Source organism: Physeter macrocephalus, chromosome 12 (assembly GCF_002837175.3).
Source record: "Physeter macrocephalus isolate SW-GA chromosome 12, ASM283717v5, whole genome shotgun sequence".
NCBI classification, from domain to species: domain Eukaryota; kingdom Metazoa; phylum Chordata; class Mammalia; order Artiodactyla; family Physeteridae; genus Physeter; species Physeter macrocephalus.
Window position 1 is genome coordinate 87,306,048 of NC_041225.1, and position 24,724 is coordinate 87,330,771.

At 35.7% G+C, this 24,724-nt stretch overlaps 1 protein-coding gene across 10 annotated transcripts in view; it reads right to left on the minus strand.

Annotated features, from left to right (window-relative positions):
* EXOC6B (exocyst complex component 6B) overlaps positions 1–24,724 on the minus strand; it is a 735,227-nt gene that overhangs the window by 633,202 nt on the left and 77,301 nt on the right. For all 10 annotated transcript variants that reach the window (XM_055089243.1, XM_024133527.3, XM_055089241.1 and 7 more), the window contains exons 2-6: positions 19,301–19,466; positions 15,038–15,085; positions 13,277–13,367; positions 13,119–13,164; positions 2,277–2,481 (exon numbers count right to left, since the gene is read on the minus strand). In XM_055089243.1, coding sequence (XP_054945218.1) covers positions 2,277–2,481; positions 13,119–13,164; positions 13,277–13,367; positions 15,038–15,085; positions 19,301–19,466 — 556 coding nt within the window. The remainder of the gene's footprint in view (positions 1–2,276; positions 2,482–13,118; positions 13,165–13,276; positions 13,368–15,037; positions 15,086–19,300; positions 19,467–24,724) is intronic.

Here is a 24,724-nt window from a genome sequence, read left to right on the forward strand (position 1 = left end):
CCCAGACCGCGGCGCGAACCCGGTTCTCCTGCATCGGCAGGCGGACGCGCAACCACTGCGCCACCAGGGAAGCCCAATAAATTTATTTTTTTTTAAAAAAGCGTGAACAGATATTTGATGACCAAAAGGGTAGACTGTGCCACAGACTAGCTACTATTCACCAAAACTGTGTTCTTCTCTTAGACAGAGTGAGATTATATTCCCCAGCATCCCTTACAGGTTGCTATGGCCATGTTATTAAGTTCTGGCCAGTGAAATCAGAGAAGAAGTGATGATGTGTCACATCCATGCCTAGCCCTTAAAAACCCTACCACATGCAATACTCTTTGGCCTTTCCCCTTTTGCAGCAATCTTCAAAACCATATTAAAAATGACAGAGCCATATAATGGAAACTTTCCTTAAATCACCATTGCAAAGAAAACCATCACAAATCAGAAACATCATTTTGGGCTTGACATAAGTGAGAAATAAACCAGATCCTCTTCCTCTCTTCTAACATCCATGAATTCAAACAAATATTTACTGAACACCTATTATGTACAAAGTATATGGTAGTTTCTCTCCCTCCTACTTTCCTTACTTTTTAGGTACTACAGAAGGTTTTTAAATGTGTAAGATATCTTTATTCAATGATCTTATATATACCATAGCATAGGATAGTAATACATGTAATAAGAGCTATACTTGAGATGAAAAATGCTATTATAGGAGGAATAAAGGGTTATCAGTTAATTAAAAAGTCCTGAATTCACAAAAGGTTTCTTCACCATTTCTTTAAATGAGAAAAATACAGCCAACAGCTAACAGTTTACACGTTTTGAGTGCCATAGCAGACAAATTCATCTCAATCTAATCTGAATTCTACTACAGAATCTGACCTTTACAAGCTGTCTGAACTTGAGCAAATCACTTCCCTGGCCTAGGCCTTAATTTCTTCAGATAATTAGGGGAGAGACCAGATATCTCACATTAAATGAAATAATAATATTCTTCATGGAATCCTCTCTTTCACCAAAAAGGAAGTAATTTCTCAAGCAAAGGCCTAGGAAAAGCAACTTTGTACTATACTCTTGTATATTTTGAAAAATTAGTAAAAATTTGTCAACCACAATAAAGACTTGTCTCACAAGATACCTTCATTCCTGTACTCAAAATATACACAGCAAGGCAAAAGTATATTTTCAATGATTAATTTTGTTTCTTCACCACTAAAAAAAATGACATATGATTATTTCCATCAGGGTTTATCATCAACTAGTTTTAAGCTTTCCACTTTGTAAAGTATAACAATAAAGAAATTAAAAGAAGAAATGGGAAAAGAATATGTGTATTCCCTTAGGAAAGGGATTTCCAAAGAGGCAGATCTCTTTTGCAGAATCAACGACATATCTAAAAGATTACCAAGGGTAGCTGAGACCAAAAATACGACCCAAAATATGATCTACTCCCTCATTCCTCACAGAATAAGAACTACAAATGACTTATTCAAGAACACAGTTGTTTATAGAACCAAAAAACACTTTCCATAAACAGCTGAATCTTCTACTTATTGTTATAGGTTACATCATAAGGTATACTGAGAAATTTTAATAAAAGCAGTGTGACTTAAATTTCAAAAGAGCAAGTAATACTGCAAATTACTACTGTTCTTTATTCATAACAACAAAGTAATTCTGGACGTTCCTTGTGGCTTTCATAACTTAGAGATGAAGATATTGAAAGAAAAAAATCGAAACACTTTCAACACATCGTTAATTTATAAGCTATAAACGAATTCCTTTCTGTGATCATAATTCCCAGCATTTCCCAAAAGGCCTTTTTTCATTGATACCCATTGATATCAGAAATAGCAATTACAGAAATACTCATATATAACATGACATCTTGCTTACATAGTAAATAATCAACCAAAGGTACCTGAAGCACAATTTAGCTCATTAACTAGAAAAAGAACTTTTAAAAATCTTGGGCTTCAAATCATACCCAAAGTCAAGAAAAGTATTCAAAAAATAGGAAAGCCTCTTCAAAGCACCAATATAAACCATCACAATCAATCAGTATGTACTGAATATTCACAGAGCAAAACAATATACTAGTAAATAATTCATTGCTCTGCTAAGAAAATAAAAGATACTTTAAAATCATGTGTTCCCATAAAGATGAAGGACTTCCCTTAAATGACAAGAAACAATTAAGACATTTAGCAAAAAGAAATCTGTGTTTAACAGAATACTTGCAAAGTCATTGGCCAACCTATCATAAACCCAAGACCTACTTGCTTCATGGCAGTCTCTCCAATTTTGTCTGAATGTTTGCGGATACTCTCCAGAAAGTCTTTGAGATCAGACATAGAAACATCCTTAATTTCTTCTCGAAGCTTGGGGATATTGTCCACCATCACCTTGCAGAATCGATAGTGGCTTACTTGAGGCAGATAGGTATGCTCTAGATGTTCCAGAGTTTTCAGTGCAGGATAATGCCTATAAAAGGAATTGCATCACCTTTAGCTCAACTCAGTCTTCTTTAGGGCCACAGATATATTCCTCAGGCAAAATTTCTAGCCTGAATTAGTTTTCACTGTACATTAAGACAAATCCAGGATTAAGTTTCAATAAAAACATCAATGGAAAAATTAATGTCAAATTACTAAAAATCAATATATATATTACAGGACTCAATAAATTTAATCAAAAAAGGATTTTTCCCAAGAATACAGAAAACTTTGAAAATCCACCAATGAAATTCATTACATAAAGAATAAAGGCCATTGCTAGGAAAAAAAAATAAAAGGAAATATAAAATGATCATATCAATGCCATAAAAATCATCCTATAAAATAAAGTACCCACGGATAGACTTCCAACTATGGCACACAGAAGAGCTTAGCAAATCTTCTACCCAAAAAGCAAATATAAACTAGACAAAACTGTCCAAACAACCATTTCAAGACTCCAGAAATTGGAAAGGACTCTGGAAAGGAGAACAACAAATTGAGAAGGGTTTATTCATGAAAACTGCTAAATAGAGAGGGACTTTGTGGTATTCTTGCCTGGGGCTACCTCCACCACCCTCTCCACCTCCCCTCACCACATCACTGGTTATGGCTTGTCAAGAAAATCAGCAGCTTCTCTTCCGTTAGGGGCTGACATGATTTGTAGCAGAGAGTGAAAATCCTATATGGAGTGGTGCTGTTAGGAAAAGTAGCAAACTCATTTTAAAAAAAGGAAGAGAGGGGCTTCCCTGGTGGCGCAGTGGTTGCGCGTCCGCCTGCCGATGCAGGGGAACCGGGTTCGCGCCCCGGTCTGGGAGGATCCCACATGCCGCGGAGCGGCTGGGCCCGTGAGCCATGGCTGCCGAGCCTGCGCGTCCGGAGCCTGTGCTCCGCAACGGGAGAGGCCACTACAGAGGGAGGCCCGCATACCACAAAAGAAAAAAAAAGGAAGAGAGTGAGGGGAACCTCCAGCTCTACTGGCCTGAAGTTTATCTAGGTTGGAACAAAGAGCAGACTGGAGGACCAACCAAAACTTGACAGGGAAGTCCTGGAAATAAGAGACCCATAGAATAAGCTGATAGCTCTCTGAATATCCCTAGCTGACTGAGAAGCTGTGCACAAATGCAGGGGACACCTAAAAGGGCCTAAGCACTCCACACATCCCTGGCTGACTAGGAGACTGCAGGCCTGCACACAGGAGAAGGCTTGGCAGAATATAAAAGCTCAGCAGACTTGAAAACTTGCCTGAATTTTGAATGCACTCCCTGACCCATATACAAGTCCACTGACAAAGGGTAGGCACCTTTCTCAGCTCAAGTTTCTTTGAGCACCCAGGACCAACCATTAGCTGATGACTAGCCTTTAAAAATGAAAATGAATTATATTCCCAGATAAACAAAGACTAAGAGAATTCCTTGCTAGCAGATCTGCCTTACAAGAAATACTAAAGAAAGCCAGAAAGGAAATGATAGCAGATAGTAACTTGAATTCAGAGGAAAAAAAATGAAGAACATAGGAAAGAGTAAGTATATGCTAAATATAAAAGACTGAATAAATGTGGTTTTTTTTCTCTTTTACAATCAGTAAAAGACAATACTTTTAAAGCAATGATTATAACACTGTATTTTGGGTTTATAAAATATATAGATATAATATAAATGACAATAATAGCACAAAAGAAGAAGGAAGAAATGGAGCTAAGCTGAAGCAAAACTACTATATATTATATCAAAACTACATGAGCAATGACCTAAAGTAGACTGTGACAAATGAAGAAGCAGATTATAATCCACAGAGTAACCTCTAAAAAAAACCTCAAAAAATACAACATTAAAAGGTTTACGGAAGAAAATAGTATACTACAAAATATTTAATACAAAAAAGGAGTAAAAGATAAATAAGAACAAAAAAGACATGAAAAACACAGAAAATAAAGAGCAAAACCCAACCATATCAATAATTATATTAAATGCAAATGGACTAATAAGCATGCAAATCAAAAGGCAGACACTGTCAGACAGGATTTTAAAAGCATGAGCCAGGGACTTCCCTGGCGTTCCAGTGGTTAAGGCTCCGTGCTTCCACCGCAGGGGGCACGGGTTCAATCCCTGGTCGGGGAACTAAGATCCCGCATGCCGCACAGTGCGGCTAAAATAAAATAAAAAATAAGTAAATAAAATAAAAAGCATGATCCAACTATATGTTGTTTACAAGAAACCCACTTTAGAGTCACAGATACAAACAGACTGAAATAAAAGCTGGAATAAGATATACCCCAGGGGGCTTCCCTGGTGGCGCAGTGGTTGCGCGTCCGCCTGCCGATGCAGGGGAACCGGGTTCGCGCCCCGGTCTGGGAGGATCCCACATGCCGCGGAGCGGCTGGGCCCGTGAGCCATGGCCGCTGAGCCTGCGCGTCCGGAGCCTGTGCCCCACAACGGGAGAGGCCGCAGCAGAGGGAGGCCCGAATACCACAAAAAAAAAAAAAAAAAAAGATATACCCCAAAAGTAACCATAAAAGTGCTTGAATGGCTATATTAATATCAGACACATTAGATTTTAAGACAACAAATATTGCTGGAAACACAGAAGGACATTTCATAATAATAACAGGGACAATATTTATCTGATAGGTAGGAAAGCTTCCACAAGCATAAGAGAACAAATAAAACTAAGACTGATACAGTTGAACAGGTAAAAACAAAAAAAGTTATACATAAAAAGAGAATAAGAATAAAGAGGAAACAACAACCTGGCAAAGATTAGTTGCAACATATAAACTTGAGGGATTTTTTTTTTTAAGCAATGAACAAAGAAAAGCCACAAAAGAGCCCCCAAAATGCAAACACACACACAAAAAAGGTTGAGCTGATGTGAAGAAATGAAAATAAAAAATTTAATTTTGTCACTCAAACTGCCAACGATTTCTTAAAAAATAATGGCTATTATTATCAGGGGTTTTAATAAATGAGAATTCACAGCCTGCTGGTAAACATATTTATATTAATGATACACGTTTTCAATGAAAAATTTCACCAAACAAGTATTCTAAACAGTTGCATTCCCCCCCACAAAAAAATTACATGTACAAAAATATGTATAAGCCTCTTGAACTATAGTTATTTACATTAACAAATAAAAAACTAATCTAGAAGTCTATTAACAAGGAATTGGTTAAATGCATTATGATATACCCATGTAGTATATATGTATATGCAAAGAATAATAAAACAGCAAAGTGTTTACAATATTGTTGAGTGAAAATTATTTCAAAAATATTGAACTTACAAGTATGATAATGTTTTTCAAAATTACAATTATTATACATGTGTAAATTATGAATACGTATGTATGTATGAGCTACACAGTACTAAACACAAGCACACACACAAACATAAGTACACAGAAAATGACTAAGAAAATATATACAAAAATGTTGACCATGACTTTTCTTTCCTTTGGATAGAAACATTATGGGTAATAGTTTTCTTCTTCATGTCTTTGATTTCCTAATTTCTACATTTCCCATATTTAGTATAGGAAAAACTCAGTTTTGTTCCTGTAAGTAAAAGACTTATAGTTCTATTTCAGGTTTTAAGAATGAATTCCTTGGGAGATACTTAAACTCTTCTTACTCCAATGCACGTAATACCACAAACACTAAAGATGAGAGGTTGGATTTACTTGTTTTCTTTGCTTATGTTTTTCCCTCCTGTGTTCCAAAAATCAAAATCTTAGTCCAAATGAATGAAGGGAAGAAAGATTTATTTCCCTTAAACTAAGAAATAAAATTACAAATATAGTTTAATCTGAAATGGTTGCTTTTATTAAAATTTTACAGACTCACAAACAATACAATTCACATGGTTTAGTATAAACAGAATGGTGTTTATACTACAATTAGGTACGAAGAGCTATGTGCAATAAAATGCATTTCCTCTAGAGAGAAACTTTAGAATGGATATAAACCTAGAAATTAAGCCAGAAAGATAAACACACTTTAGGGTTTAGTTATATTTTGGAACATTGTTTATAGAATGAGAAAAATCTAACAATGTTGCCTGCAGACACAAGGCACATTCACTGATGAGACACATGGCTGCACGGTGAAAACATCTGGTCTGTCAAATAACTCCACATTTTTCAAGGCTAATTAGTACAAAACCCAGTGATTTCTGGCAATAAAGAATGTTACTTTATTTCCCCATTGTCCTTTCCCTAACATACTCATACTCCAACTATAACAGATCAATAAGATTCATTCAAATTTCTAGTGTACTTCAATATCAGTGACAGGTTAAAGAATGACAGCCAATTAAACACCTCTATAGCAGACACCAAAAGAAAAAAATTCTATTTCCAGGGGCTGTGGAAATCTAAAACAAAATTTTGACATTACTTTTGACAACCTCTAAACATTAAAACTGAATCAAAAGCCAAATGTGCTAGCTCTCCCCCTCCCCCCACCACATGCAGGCTCCCTAATAGAGATGTGAGCAGGAAGAAAGTAAATGAAATAAAAGCAAGAAATTTTTTTAAATAAGGCAGGAAAAGACGTCTAAATAATCCTAAAAATTGGATAACTTAAGGTCAGAATAACTTAGACATGGTTGAATGCTATCCTGAGAAGAGGAATGTTGATTCTAGGCAAATTAAATTTTGGTACTTTTTTTGTCATGGTATGGAACTCGTTCACAATGATGGTTTTTAAAATTTGAATAAGTAATCTTTCAAAGTGGATTACAACTACCCATGAGAAATTTTTTAAAATTCAGAGTATGATAAGAATAAAAAAATTTTAAAAAGAATATAAAACAAAAGTTTTCCACACAGAAAATATTAGTGTCTTTCCTAATTAAAGAGCATCATTAAGAAATATTTAATCCCTTCTATGTGCTAGAGATAGAAAGATGGTCAGATATCTTTCCTCAGGGAACATAAAACCTAGTAGTATAATGAGTATTTATAGCTTAAAAATAATAACTAGGCTTCCAGCCATTAAGGAATAACAAAGAACAGACATGAACTCTCACTCTTAAGAAGTAAAATACTGGCTAAAATACATAAAACAACTGCTTTCACGTAGTGAACATCAAGTAACACAGAACTGTGATCTCTGAAAAAACGGAAACAAACAAGGTGAATTTAAGAGTTATCTGGGGGGCTTCCCTGGTGGCACAGTGGTTAAGAATCCGCCTGCCAATGCAGGGGACATGGGTTCAAGTCCTGGTCCGGGAAGATCCCACATGCCTCTGAGCAACAAAGCCCGTGGGCCACAATTACTGAGTCAGCACTCTAAAGTCCGTGAGCCACAACTACTGAGCCCACGTGCCACAAATACTGAAGCCCATGCATCTAGAGCCCGTGCTCCGCAACAAGAGAAGCCACTGCAATGAGAAGCCCGTGCACCACAACATTGAGTAGTCCCCGCTCTCCACAACTAGAAAAAGCCCGGGCGCAGCAACAAAGACCCAGCATAGCCAAAAAATAAATAAGTAAAATAAAAAATAGTTATCTGCCTGAATGTGATTTCTAGATCATGGATACAGTCAGAGAAAACCCAAACAGAGCCCAACAACTTAGCAGAATTAGCATCAGAGACAGGAGTTCAGGAAAGCTTGTGCACCTTAAGGTTGTGCAGCAGAATTCCAAAAAACAAAAAAAAGAAAAAAGGAAGCAATGCAGAAAAAAGGTGCAGAAATTTACATAAGGGTTCCCTTGAGGCTTTGCTAAGTACTAGGCCAGGCATAGGAAAAGTGAAATTCTGCATGAACAGGCATAAAGAAGGGAGCGAAGGAAGAGAAGGAAGAGAAGGGAGGGAGAGAAGGCAAGGAAGGAGAGACAGACAGACAGCAGCAAGATGTAAGATAAACACTTCAAGGAGCTCAGACAAGACAGAGAAACATCTGAACTCTGAACAGCCAAAGTGAAGAGTCCCTGGGGATTTCTGAGTTTTTCAAAGTAGATGAATACTACTCCCAGCAACCCCTGGAATGAAGGAGGGCCTACCAAAGCTTAAAAATGGGGTCTGGGGCTTCCCTGGTGGCGCGTGGTTGAGAGTCCGCCTGCCGATGCAGGGGACATGGGTTTGTGCCCCGGTCTGGGAAGATCCCACAGGCCGCGGAGCGGCTAGGCCCGTGAGCCATGGCCGCTAAGCCTGCGCATCCGGAGCATGTGCTCCGCAACCGGAAAGGCCACAACAGTGAGAGGCCCGCGAACCACAAAAAAAAAAAAAAAGGGGGGGGGGTCCTGATGGGATTGGGATCAAGTGGATCTGAAAACAAATAAACTATTTGCCAAAACGAAGACCAACACCCTCAAAGAAAAAAGAAGCTCCCCAAAATCCAGACACTCACAACATAGTATAATGACAATTATCCAATCAAAACTTACAAGACATGATAAGAACCAAAAAACTGACCTGTAACTAGGAAAAACAAAATAATCTTCAGAGAAATCCAAAATACCAGAAGTGACAGAACTAGCAAAGACGTACATAAAAACAGAAATTAGAGCTCTGTCACAGGTATTTTTAAAAGATGCAAAAATAACCAAAGAAATTAAACATAAAAAAATAAATGGAACTCCTAACAATGAAAAATATATCATCTGAAATGAAAATTTCACTGGATGAGATTAAAAGATTAGACAATGAAAAAGAAAGAACACAGCAATAAAATCTATCCCATATAAAGCACAGAGAAAAAAGACTGGAGAAAAAGAAGATCCTCAAGTCACCTGTGGGATTATGTGAAGTTGTCCAACGTAGATATAACTGAAGTCTCAGAATGAGGATGGAAAAAGGACAAAAAAAATGTTTGGAAAAATAATATCTGAACATCTTCCAGATTTTATGAAAATTTCAAAAAAAAACAAGCAAGTAAACAAACCACAAGCAGTATAAATATACACACACATTCATGCATACAAACATATCTGCACCAAAGCATATCAAAATCAAATTGCTGAGAACAAATTATACAGACAATAGTTTTTAAACAGCTGGAGAAAAGACACATTAAGTAGAGTGACAAAAAAGTTAAGGCTGTTCATATACTTCTCCCTCAGAAACTACATAAGCCAGAAGACAAAAAAATGATATCTTAAGAACTCATGAATGTATAAACCTAGAATTATATGCCCATCAAAAATATATTTCAGGGGCTTCCCTGGTGGCGCAGTGGTTGAGAGTCCGCCTGCCGATGCAGGGGACACGGGTTCGTGCCCTGGTCCGGGAGGATCCCACATGCCGCGGAGCAGCTGGGCCCGTGAGCCATGGCCGCTGAGCCTGCGTGTCTGGAGCCTGTGCTCCACAACAGGAGAGGCCATAGCAGTGAGAGGCCCACGTACCGCAAAAAATAAAAATAAAAATAAAAATAAATATATATATATATATATATATATATATTTCAAAATGAAGGTAACAACGAGATAGCATTTCACACCCACCAAGATGGCCATAATCAAAAGGCAGACAGTAGTAAGTATTGGCTAGGATGTGCAGAAAATCGAATCCTTATATGTTGCTGGGGGGAAGGTAAAATGGCACAGCTGCTTTGGAAGACAGTCTGGCAGTTCCTCAAATGGTTAAACAGAGTTAGCATGATCAAGCAAAATTTCATTCCTAGGTGTATATAGCCAAGAGAAATGAAAACGTATGTCCATACAACAACCTGTAAACAAAAATGCATAGCAGCATTATTTGTAAAAACCCCAAATTGTAAACAACGCAAATGCTCATCAACTAATGAATGGATAAATAAAATGTGGTAAATCCATACAGTGGAATATCCAGCAATTCAAGAGATGGGACTTCCCTGGTGGGACTTCCCTGGTGGTGCAGTGGTTAAGAATCTGCCTGCCAGTGCAGGGAACACGGGTTTGAGCCCTGGTCTGGGAAGATCCCACATGCCCCAGAGCAACTAAGCCCGTGCGCCACAACTACTCTGTACTCTAGAGCCCACAAGCCACAACTACTGAGCCCACGTGCCACAACTATTGAAGCCCATGTGCCTAGAGCCCGTGCTCCGCAACCAGAGAAGCCATCGCAACAAGAAGCCCGCACACCACAACGAAGAGTAGCCCCCGCTCGCCCCAATTAGAGAAAGCCCGTGCACAGCAATGAAGACCCAACACAGCCCAAAATTAATTAATTAATTAATTTTAAAAAGAAATGAAGTAGTGATATATGGTACAACATGGATTAACCTTGGAAACATTATGTTAAATGAAAGAAGCCAATCACAAAGAAAGATATATTATATGATTCCATTTATATGAAATGTCCAGAATAGGCAAATCTGAAGAAACAGAAAGTAAATCAGTAGTTCCCAGTAGCTGGCAAGGGAGGCAGGGGACAGGAGAAAATTGTGTGCTGATGGCCAGGGGGCTCAGAGTTTCTTTTGTGAAGAATAAATACATTCTACAATTGATTGTGGTGATGGTCACACAACTCTGACTACACTAAAGACCACTGAATTGTATACATTAAATGAATGAAGTGAAAAGTATGTAAACTGTATCTCAATGAAGCTGTTAAGAATATTTTAGAAGAAAGGATATTAAAAACAGACAATGTAAAAATTAAAAAGAAAGCAGAAGTGGTTGGCTGCATTAATACCAAACAACACGTATTTCAGAAAAAAAGAATATTACCAGGGATAAAGAAGAACCTTCCATAATAACAAATGGGTCCTTTCGTCAAGAAGATACAACAATGCTTAATGTATATGCATCCAATAAGAGAGCTTCAAAATACACATAGCAAAAACTGAAAGAACAGAAAGAAGACATATGCAAAGCCAGTTATAATAGGCAACTTCAACACTCCTCTGTCAACAAATACAAAATCATAAGGATAGAGAAAACCTGCACAACACCAAGTATATCTAAATGACAGTTAAAGAATGCTCTCCTCAATAACAATATATATTATTTTGAAGTGTGTATGTAATTTTCACCAAAATAGAACATATGCTGGGGCGTAAAACAAGTCTCAAAAAATATAAAAGGTTGCAATCATACGTTTTACATTTATGAACACAATGAAGTGAAATTACAAATCAATTTTGATAAATCTGGAAAATCCCCTAATATTTAGAAATTAACCAATGAACTTCTAAATAAGTTGGTGAAATAAATTCTAAAAATTACAAAAGAAATTAGAAAATGTTTGAAATAAATGTAAAAAAAAAACCCCACAACATCAGAAAACATGTAAGATGCAGTCAAAGCACTGCTTAGAGAGAAATGTACAGCTTTATACGACTACATTAGAAAACAGGAAAAAAAAAAAAAAAAAAAAAAAAGAAAACACAACCAAAATCAATGCCCTAGGCCTCCACCTAGTAAAGCTAAAAAAAGAGCAAATTATTTACAATAGCCAAGACATGGAAGCAACCCAAGTGTCCATCAAGAGATGAATGGATAAAGAAAATATGAGATATATATATATATAACTGAATCACTTTGATGTACACTTGAAACTAACACAACATTGTAAATCAACTATACTTCAATTTGTAAGAGCAAATTAAACCCCAAGTAAGCAGGAGAAAGGAAATACTAAAGATACCAGTGAAAATCAGTAAAATAGAAAAATAAGGAAAAAAACTCAGTAAAACCTAAATTACTATTTTCAAAAAAATAATAAAATTGACAAACCTCTAGCCAAAATAATCAGAGAGACAGAGACAGAAACAAAGAGAGAAAAGACAAATTATCAACATAAGCAATGAAAGAGAAAGTATCACTATAGATCCTACACTGTTAAAATAATACAGGAATATCATGAATAACTTTTGTTAAGGCATTCAAAAACTTGGATGACATGGACAAATTATTTGAAAGATACAAATAAGCAAAATTTACTCAAGAAACACAAAATGCAAACAGCCGTGTATTTATTTTTAAAATTAAATTTGTAGTTAACAACTTTCTCACCAAAAACAAACAAATCTCCTAGGCCAAGTGGTTTCACTGTTAGATTCTACCAAATATTTAAGGAAGGTAATTGCCAACACTACACAAATTCTTCTGGAAAAGCAAAGAGGGAAAACTTTCCAAGTTATTCACAAGGCCAGCATTAATCTGATACCAAAAACAAACAAAGATATTACAAAAAAGAAAACTACAGACAAGTATTTCTCATGAACATAGATACAAAACACACACACACACACACACACACACACACACACACACACACACACACACACACACACACACACACACACACACACACACCCCACTGGTTCTATTTCAATGGAGAACCCTGACTGATTCACCCCAGCAAAACCAGTAACTATTTTTTCTACTATAATACTAAACCAAAGCATGTTTCTCAAATTAACTATCACTGAAACAGTTACATGCTTTTCCCCTAAAAAGCTGGGTCTTCTAAAAATCAAACTACGTGTAGTGTTTTTTATTAAACATAATACATGACAAAATACATCAGCATATGTAAATAACTCTCAGGATGAATCAATAGATATATAAAAGGCAAGAGAAGATGTTATATGGACTTAATTATTTTTTGAAATGTTATGCTAAATATGGACTTTTAAAAAAATTCTAAATAACAGAAATTTTAGATAATACAAAGTATTCAACAAAAAAATATCTTACCTTTTAGTTTTCATCTGGTCCCTCAGTTTGCTATACATCTCCAGGACTTGAAAGAGAAGGGGAAAAAGAGCACACAACCATTATTTAGAGAAAGTGAAAAGACTAATTAAAGCTAAAGGAATTGCATCAAGAATTCTACTCTATTTCTAGTTCCTCACCTGGAAGACACAGCATTAATTTATCAACAGTGGCAGAAATATTTCTCTGTTGTAGTCGACACTGCTTCAGCTCTTCCATTGCTATTACCAGCTTAGCAAGAGGGAAAAAAACTGAATTATGCCAACAGCTGTAAATAAAAAGCTTTCAGTCACATTTTTCCACCCTATGTTCAATTCATCAGAAAATCCCAGACAGTTTCATAGTAAGACCTGCCAAGTAGACTACGGAACTGCCTTTCTCAACCAGTAAAACATCCCTGTATGGTTTCCCACTTTCTCCCCAAGATGCATACATACTACTCTAGAAAAGGCTAGGTGAAATGAAATCTTAAAATTCAGGGGCTATCCAGGAGAAAAGAAAAAATGTGCAGATTTGCTCCACACCCTCTTCAGACTCTTCATGATTTATGATTTCATCAATCTTCTAAGAAGATCTTATATTTCTGTCATCAGTGCTAGACTCCTAGAGGAAAACAGTCCTTCCTATACAGCTTCAAATGAATCTTGAAAATAATCTGCAACTAAATCTGTATTTCAACAAATAAACCACACAGTTAGAAGTTGTGGCTTTTCCAAGAGTTCCAGTTTAATGAAGAGTAACTCACTTTTCTTCTCACAGCATTTTAAAGCCTTCCATCTGAAGTCATACCACAATAAAACTAGAAGAAACTGCATTCTTTGCAAAAACTTAAAATATGTGAGACAAACTTTTAAAAAGCAATAATCTATGGCCTCTTATAGTATTTATCCCATACCCTTTCCTAAAAATGTTATCTACTTAGATACTATGCAAAAAAGAAAAAAGGGAATGGTCCTGATTAAGTTACTGATAAGACGATCAAAGGCTAATCTTAAAGATTATTAAAATTAAACATTAAGTAAGTATTAGGCAATGAGGAAGGTACATGATACAGAGAACAGTAATAGACTATAAGTCAGAAAACTTGGGTTTTAGTCCCAGCCTTGCCAATTACTATGTAAACTTTAGCAAATCATCTGTTTTAGTTTCCTAATCAATATAATAGTGATAATACCAGTCCTGACCTTGTCTAGGTCTGCCATGAGGATTAAGTAAGAAAATGGATGTAAAATAATCTTATAAACTATGATGATTTAAATGGTGAGTATATCAATTAACAGAATCAAAGATTCTTTTTTTTTTAACAAATACTTATGCATATTCATGTTGTGCCAGTCACTGTTTAGGCAGGTAGAGGGGATATGGCAATGCAGTTAAAAAAAAAAAAAAAATCCTGACCTCATGGAGCTTAATTTCTAATGGAAGGAGACAAACAAAAAACAAACATATAAGGAAAACTGTATAATACCAAAGCATGATAGGTGCAATGGAGAAAAATAAAGCAGGAAAGATAAAAAGAATACAAGGGGTGAAAGTGAGACTGCAATTCTAAATAAGGTGGCTAGAAAAGGCCTCATGAAGGAGGTAACATGTGAGGAGCAAAAGTCTGAAGTAGGTAAACATTTGGAAAGAACATTCCAGGCAGAGGAAACAGCACTGGCCATATTATGACTACTCAAGTGATTTAAAAACACAGCTAAGGATGAAGGCTACATACTCTCACTAAGCTTTCTAGTGCTATATTCATTTACTTCAGATAAACATTAGGAGAAGCAATGATAATGTCCAAGTTCCTCCAACATGCTGCTTATGGTCTAACAAGCCACTAAATCAAGAACACAGTTATCAAAGAGAATGACAGGAAACAGAAAAGATTTTTTCAAAAGGTAAACTGGCCTTACTTCCTTTCCCTCATGTTGTAGTTTTCTATTAGTATCCGTCACTTGATTCTGTGGAGAGAAGACAATTTAAACTCATAAAAAACACTTAGACAATAGTTGGACAAGATCAAAATTTTAAATGAAAAGACTAAGAATATAGGTATTCAGATTGTTTCCATATTCCACCACATTTTGGTTTAGTGGTGTTCTCCTGGGATCAAATTATATCAACTTTTCTACTGAACATTTGTATGACCTTTTGAACAATAAAAAAAATTACTAAAAAATATGTTCAGTTTGAAATATTACAAACTAAAATAACATAACAACTAAAGATCACACTTCCATTTGGAAAGGAAAGAAAAAATATAATAGAAAAAATAACCCACAAAGAACCTTACCATCTCTACTATGTGTAGAAAGGACAAATTTTTTCATAGACAGTCCTCACTTCACCAATGTATTCCTGGAAAACTTGTGTATAAATTAAACTTTTTAACTCAGGTCAAATATATCTACTTATCTAATTTTAGAAAACCTTTTATCTTCATTTTTGAATTATTAATTCTTAATAGTTTCTATCACTTCCACATTCTCATTTTTCTAAATTTAATGTCTCCATCAGACAGTCAAAATCAGGTGAACAAGCTTTAAAATTATGTACAGTTCATAATTTAAAGGAACTGGCACCACTTATTTTGGTAGCCACTTTTGAAGAATCAACTGATATAAAAAAATTAAGTATATAGAATAGTAATTTCCTCACCTTCTTAAACATTATCAAAACATGAGCAACATTAACTTCTAAAGCTTTCTTTAATAGAGGCTTTCTATACTTCCACCAATAACTGCGACTCCTTATGCTTTTAAGACACTCCCTTAACCCAGCATTTCCTATTATGTCTCTTGGAACACCAAGAAATGGTAGTTAAAAGGTACTCTGCACTCTGTATACACACACACACACACACACACACACACACACACACACACACACACACACACACATCAATATGTATGGGAAATACCACTAAACAGGTTAGTTTATTCAGGACTTCCTGAAGCCCAAGAAGGAGATATCACACAGTGTTTTCCAACTTATTTTATGTAACATCCTTTTATTGAGGATCATCTCAAGAAACTAGTTTTTCAGGAACACACCTTTGAAAACTTTGCCCTAAACTATACACTATACACTATACCTGGACTATCACTTTCTGAGCAGATTACCACATGCACTGCCACTGTAGCAAAAATGCAGCCATAAACATAACATAAATGAATGGGCATTGCTGTGTTCCAATAAAGCTTTACTACAAAATTAGGAGGGGCAAGCTGGATTTGGCCTGCAAGATATAGCTTGCTGATCCTTGGTCTAGAATAAGTGAGATTGAAAAGTTTATTATTCAAACCAATAAATGAATGTTATTCAAAAATGGGGTTAATATCAGCTCAATATAAGAAAAAGCTTTTAAGCGATGTGAATAAAAATGGGGTGGGTTGCCTTGAGTGATCATTGTTCAAGAACAATTAGATTTTTTTTCAGGTAAACAGATTTCAAAAAATTCAACCTTCCATAAATACTACTAAATTCAGCACCGCTGTTTCTACTAAAATAACTTGTTTACTTTATAAAGATACCATTTCTGAAATTTTTTTTACCTCAAACTCATTGTAAGAAATATATTTTAATTGCAACCCAGTACACAAGTATAGGGAATGCACACGCGCACGCACACACACAGACACACACCCACACACACACAGAGAAACAAAATTTTCAAGAAACAATGTTTAGACTTACTACATGTAATACACTTTGTTGTTTCCTTTTTTATTCTATATCAATTTTTATTAAAAATACTGATCATGGCCCACTAAATTGATTTCATGCAAACCAGAGTTCTAAAACATCCATAGGAGCCTAACCAAAGCTTCTGATAAGAAAGGTAATTACTATTTCAATACTATTTGAACATAACAATGGGAGGAAATATATACTGCCTGTCTAGGATGCTACTTGCTGATTCAGAGAACATATATATGAATGTGTGTATATATACACACACACACGTACCAACATACATACTGTGAATCAAAAGAAATAATGGACAACCCAGAGAGAGTAGGATTTTTCATTGCTATGTTCAAATAGTATTGACAGTAGGTAATACTTAACCTTTTCCATTTTCTAAACGCTTTTCTCAAGTTCAAGAATTTCTAAGTTCCATAGGCTCTTAACACAGATTGAATGGATGCCCCCTAGAGCAGAGTCTCCCAGGTGTTAATGGTGAGCATTATGGGCAATATTCAGGTATTTAACCACATGACTACTTCAGTAACCAGACACAAAGCACCCCATTGCCCATCATGGACAAAGGGCCCAAGGAGCAGAGGGAGAGGTTTTGGAATACAGGCATCAAGAACAGCCCAAGGTGAAGATGGATGGGAAGCTGGGATGGCTGAGTGAGGACAAACAGCACATACAGCTCCTGGCAGAAGCCCCGTATCTTTGTTTTCACATATTTCAGATACTTCTGTCCATTTGATGCTTTTCAGCCCCCCAAAACTCAGTATAACTTTTTAAATGGAATCAAATTGTTCATACTTTTTAATTTGCTTTATACATTAAGCAAACATTTCTAATGCTTTCCCATGTCAGATATCCTTCTACAATATATTGTAGTTTATTACGCTTTTAAATGGATATACCATGATTTATTTTACTAATCCTCTAGTACATCACTTTCAGGGACATTTTAAAGTTTTAGCCATTAAAAAAAATATATCACATGAACATCTCTGTACATGCACCTGTAGCTGCAGGATAAATCTTAAAACTATGTGGAGTTTTCAGTATTGATAAATAAAATTGCTCTCCTTAAAAGTTGTAACAGTCTACACTCCAACCAGGCATTCCCAGGTTGATAGGTATCATCTCCAATCTTAATATTTGTTTCATCTTTGTCATTTTATTAGGTGGCACTTTATTGTTTAAATTTGCACTCCTTTAATTCTAAATTGTAGAGTTCCCTTATATTTCTTCTTATGTAAACTGTATATTAACATGTATTTCTCAGTTTTCTATTAGAGTGTTCATATTCTTCCTATTAATTTGTAGAATTTTTCGATGTTAGGATATCAATCATTTGTCATGTGTATTTGTAAATATTTTTATTTATTATTTACCTTTACATTTTTAACTTCTATGTAGAAAGTTCTGTCATTTTAATGTTGTAGTACCTATCAATATTTTCTTTCTGGCTTGGGAATTGTGTTTAGAAATGTGTCACTCACTCCTAAAAATTACATAAATACTCATCTATATTTTCTACTAGTTCCTTTATGTTTTTTTTTACATTTAACTCTTTAGTTCATCTGAAATTAAATTTCAGATGAAATTAAATGAAATTAAATTACATTGACTGAGAAAGGAATCTAAGTTAATTTCAATTAAAATAGTTAAGCATTAAAGAACATTAACAACAAATCAGAAGAGTTGTTACTTTTGGAGGGGAGGGTGGAGTCACTGAGAAGGATAAAAAAGTGAGATTTAATTTTGTTGGCAATATTATATTTCTTATGATGATTGGATAGTTGTTGTACAGGTCCATAAACTCTTATCTGAAACCTTGGGACCCAATGTGTTTTGGACTTGAAAATTTTGGAAATTTTATAAAGATAATATGGTACACATTGTTTATTATAACAATGGGCACTAGGACAGCATCCCATAATCAAATACAGTAATATTTCTGTATCAAAGTCAGTTACCCAAGATATGTGAATTTGCTATGCCAGGGACAAAACCAATATTGCTAGCCTCTTTCCTGAACTTAAATCTGTCATATCAAGAAAGAACCTTCTGCTTTGGTAGAAGATACTCCCCAACTAACACTAATTTTTTTTTTTCCTTTGGCTCAGATTGCCTTGCTGCAAAGACTTCTGTAGCCATGCCCTGCAATTCTGTCATCCAACAGTGATGGCTTTCAACTAGCAAGGAAGCAGACAGATGACATGAAGAGTCAACCGAGTTTCTGTTTGAAAGAAACTGATTCTTGTCACTGGTTCTCATCCACACATAGTTTTCCCAAATAAATTTTAACTTAAAACAGTATCCTTTCCAGCTAAAAGCCATAATCCCAGTCTATGTTGCAGTATAAATTCCTTTCTTACTATTCAAAAATTTTTAGTACAAATATGTAACCTGCAATGTATTCCCCACTCTTTTAATGTTCATCAAAACCCCAAGACAGAGAGAAACAAGTCTTAGAGTCTCCTTACTTTGAGTTTCTGGGCTTCTCCTCTTACTTTCAGCAGTTCCGTTATAGAGTCCACAAAGCCCTGGTAATGAAAGTTGCACATTTTCTCAATTTCTCGGTCATGATTGCGGATGCGAGTTTCAAGCTTCTCCATGAATCGTCCATGTTCCTCACCATCATAGACAGACCTTTTTAAAAAAATGGCATGGAGATTATACCAGATTTACATCTAAGAAAGAGAAACAGAATTACAAACCCAGAAGCAAATTTATTTGGAAATCAGGTATTTAAGTTACATAAACCACAGAGTAATCCAATTGTATTAATGTTGTCCCAATGCTAGATGAGTACTTTTTTTTAGGAAAATCCAAAATTTTGTTTCCTTATTTACTGAAAAATACGTAAGTGTTTGACAGTATTCATCACAGAATTCTCATCATAAAATCAAAGGACTGAATTACAATTCCTCCGTACCTTTCTTTCTCAATTAAACTAATCTAGAAAAACTTAATTTTGGATAAACCCAAATATACATTTACTCCAAGATTATACTCAAGAACCTGACACTGCTGGAGAGAAATCACGTAACTGTGCTGCTAGACTCAGTTTAGCTATCTGACGACAAATTTACATTGGGCAGCCAGACACCACTAGTTAAAAATAATGAAATTATCCCACCAAATACCACCACCAAAAAATCACTTTGTAGTCTCCAAAATGTGTGAAAACCTTACTTCTCCTCCATCAAATGTCTACCCTCTCTCTGGCTCTCAGCTGCACTTCACAGGAAAAAAAAAAAATTCCTCTCCTCAACCAACCTACTTACATCTGAAACTCCTATTCTGTCCACCCTCCTATAACAATGGAAAAAGTATTTCAAGCTCTTATCTACAGTCATTCTTGTTGTCTCTAAGAACTTTACTCCTGCAGTTATTCCCTTTTATCCCTATCCTGTATTATATATTTCTCCCACTCCACTAAGTCATTCTCATGGCTATTTAAACATGACTTTAAGAAACCTGTCCTTACCTACACATTTCCCTCCAGCTACCATCTCATTTCTCTGCTCCCCTTCCCAGCAAAACTTCTTTCTACTTCCTCAGCCCCCATTAGTTAGCATCCTACTGTACCTAAAGGCAGCATTTGCTATGGTTTAAATATACCTTCCTTCTTGAAACACTGTTTTCTCTAGATTTCAATGATACCACACTAAGTGATTTTCATCCTTTTACTGACATGCCTTCTCAATCTCCTTCCTGGGCTCCTCCTCCTCTATTCTTTTTCTAAATATTCGTAAAAGCTCTTCTCTTCCCTACCTATGCTCTCTCACGAAGAAATGCCAGCTAATCCCATGTCTTTATAATATTATCTATTACAGTGGTAGACTTCCTAATCTATACCTTCAATTCTGAGCACTTCCCTGAGCACTAGACTCAAATACACAGCTATAATTTAACAACTCCAATTGGATTTTTAAAAGCCATCTCAAATTTTAACATAGAAAAAAAAAAATCATCTATCACCAAACTATCTCCACTCCCAAACCTGATTCTCCCAAAAGCTCCCCACCACTCAGCTACCCCATCTCAGTTAATGGCACTATCCAGTTGCCCAAGTCAAAAATGCAAATCCAGGAATCACTCCTCATGTACCTCTTTCCATCACACACCCCATCCAATCCATTAGTAAGTCCTGACAACTCAACCTCCAAAACATATCTTAAAATTGACCACCATCCCACCATTTCCACTAAAACCCTAGTCTAAACCTGTGTCATCGGCACACTGGATCAATGCAATAGCCTCCTAAAAGTCTCTGTTCTGCACTCTTCATCCCCTCTACTCCCTGTCCCAATGCAGATACTCTCCACACAGCAGTAAAAATGGTCTTTATGAAGCAATAGTTCAGATGTAGCCTCCTGCTTAAATCGCTCCAATTCCTTCTCTTTACAAAAGGAATAAAAATCATAAATCCTTACCACGGCCTATAACATACCACATAATCTAACCTCTGATTAGCTCTCTAACCTTGTTTCTCTCTAGGTCCCACCCCCTAGCCTTGCCTTCCTCCATCCTCTATGCTCCTGCTACAGAGGATTTTTTTTTTTAGGCTCTTCCTGCCTCAAGAATTTTGTTTTTACTGTTCTTAGGCTAGTAACACTCACCCCCTATATCTTCAAGCAACTTTCTCCTTCTCATCATCCATAGTTTGTTATCTATCTTCCCCCCAACCCATCCCAATTAGATTGTAAACTCCGGGGCAAGAACTTTGCCTGCCATATTCACCACTGTACCTCTAAAACAGTGCCAGACAGGTAATAGGCAGTGAGTAAATATTCATTGAGTAAATGAATAACATTATCTCTAAGAACACTTTGATCTCTGACATTTATTCAACAAATATACATTTGCTCATTACCAACATTTTCTGGTTCTATCATCATTTGTAGGTACCAGATCACCACCCTGGTCCTGTGGATAAGAGAGCACCCACTCCTCAGCAGATCAGTTCCACTACCCAGAACTCAAGCAGTAACCATAGAAAATACATATACAAGTTTGGATTCTGGTAGGAATTATGAACACTTACTTCAGAAAAACCAGAGCAATCCAGATTCACTCTCCTTCATTTGAAATAAAGGGACAAGATCTTCAAATAAATTATAAACAATCCCAGCTTTGACAATTAAGACATACTATAGCATAACCACTTGCCTAAAAGAGCTATTGGGAAACACAAGACAGAATCTACTATTGACATTTCAACTAACCTCCAATAAGCATAACTTTTCCCCTTCCAAAGGAAAGGAAAAGAAAGATTTCCATGTAAAGGCACCAGTATTCCTTGCCATTTGAAGAAGAGGAATAACCACGGAAAATTCATCAGTCTAAATGGCATAAGAAGATTATTATTCAATACTGAGACAAGCCTCTTGGTTTCAAATTCAGTTATATCTTGACCCATTAACACTTTTAAGTTAGGTAGTAAGTATACTTCCTTCTACAATGCAAAACTTTTTATTTTTCTCCCTCCAAAGATCTACACTAATATGACAAAAGATAACCTCAAGGAGAAGAAAATCTCATAGTTAAGAAATTCATAATTTATCCTAGCACCCCAAACTTTCTATAAAAAAAGTATAAATCAAAGAAAGGAAGAGTGGATTTTTGCTGCCTGACTGTGTGGCCTTGGTGTTTAGCAATGTAATTAACTAGCTATGAGTCTTTGGTCAATTCAGTTAATCTCTCTCACCCTCAGCTTTCTCATTAGAAAATAGGAAGCAATCAATTAGAAATCCTCTTTAGCATTAGCCTAGCTCTAAATTTCTGCAATTCACTTCCACTTTCAAGTCCAGTCAGCAATAATGTAAAGATCATACATTTTGCAGAACAGTGTAAAGAGGTAGTTCAAAACAAGTTAGTGAATATTCTACATCCTTATCACTAGGCCCCACCTGTTTCTCCTATTTTAGGGCCTTTATGATTCTAATATTCTCTTCAATTGTAATAATGTTGAATAACATGAAAGATTTATAGTGAATCTCCTGAATATCTTGAGAATTTTAAAAGTCAGAATAAAATGTAAAACCCACACATCTAAAACAGGAGTTTTGGACTATATTTAATTAACCTGTGTTCCATGAGTATGCATCTGGAAAACCACAATTTCCAGATTTTATGTGGATTTTGTGTGTATAAGCAGAAGCACATATGTGTAATTTTTAAGGGAAACATCCACAGTTTTCATCTGGTTATCAAAGGGTTAAAAACCACTGATTTAAAGGTTTTGTTTCAAACTGCCTAACAGGAAAAGGCAATTATAATTATAGATCAGTACCTAACAGTTCAACTCACACCAGCATTTCACGTGTATCTCAGACTTAATGCTAACCAGCTATCAGATATAAAATGTTAAAAACAAAAATAAACAAGTCTTAAATTCTGGAAAAGTCATAGATCTCCTGAAATTAACCTAATATTGGTAATCAACATTACACGTGAACAGAGTATCTCCCTCCCCCACAATAAATGGATTAAACTGGAGAAAGACTGCCATCTAGTGATGGCCCATTTCTAACATGCTTTGAAACTTAAATTTGATGTGACCAAGCAAAGAGGGCCTGCTTAAAAATCTAAATACTATATTCTATAATACTTGCTAGCCAAAGTCTTATAACTTGTTATTAAATGATACTTTATATAAAGTACTCTAATGTTTAAACATCCGTTTCTAATAGAAAGCAGGATCTTGAAAACAAAGTCATATGCTTTCGACATGTGTGCCATAGGTATGTCACAGTTAAACAAGACTACAAAATAAACTGCACCACTGGTTTAATTATTTGTGATAATCCAAAGAATATTCTGGTACCTAGTGAAAGGTAAACAAGAAGATATGTTTGGAAACTAGCAACTTTTAATAGCCTAAATTTTTACTCAACTACATAAATGCTGCCTTGTGGAGTCTAATTTCCCAAAAATCCCAAATAAACCACAGGTTTTTGCAAAAAGTAAAATGTTTTACCCTAGTGTCCATATCTGACACATACTTCTAAACATTCCACCTAGATTAAGAGAGAGATTTTAATTTATAAAACACTTCGGGAATTCTATTCAACAAAAATATTTATGATTCCCAAGTACTGAATCATTACAGGATTGTATCACTTGCAAGAACTTACATCAGCTCCAATCTGTCAAAAAAGAAAATAAATAAATAATGTAATGAGCATGTGTTATCTCATTTAAATCCTAGGCACCTTATAAATTAGACATTATTCCCATTTTATAACTGAGGAACCTAAAACCCAAGAAGATGAAGTAACTTGCCAAATCCACACAGCTAGAAAGTGTTCTCTGTAGTCCATCAGTCTGTCTCCTTTTAGAGCAAAGGAAAGTAAGAAAGTCACATGGACCCCTAAAACGTTAGAGTTGAAAGAGGTCTCGGGGATGGAATACAAAGCTTTTATTGTACAATGGAGGAAACTGAAGCCAAGAAAAGTTAAATGCCTTAATCAAAATTATATTGCTTGTTACTGATACACCTGGGCCTGACTCCCAAAGAAAACAGGAAAAACTAATGCAATATGAAGCCTGACACAAAGCTAAGTGGTTTTTAAAAAGACACACACACATACTTCTACTTTATGATGAGTTAGCTGCCTATTAGTTGTGCCTACACAACAGCTATTCCATTCTTCCTGCTGGAAGAGTTCCAATTTGTTCTGGTATTTCACCTTTCCATCCTACCGCAAGGGGTAAATACTAATTTAGACCAATCATGGTAATTCCATTCTCCTTGTCAGTGACCAGTTAACAGATGACACAACTGATGGAAGTAAAGGGAAGTTTGGAAGTGAGGATCCAAGGAAAGGTTCCTTTCCTGAAGGATGCAGGAAAAGAAACTGCTTTTCCTACTTTGGACATTGTCCTGTACAATGCTTAGG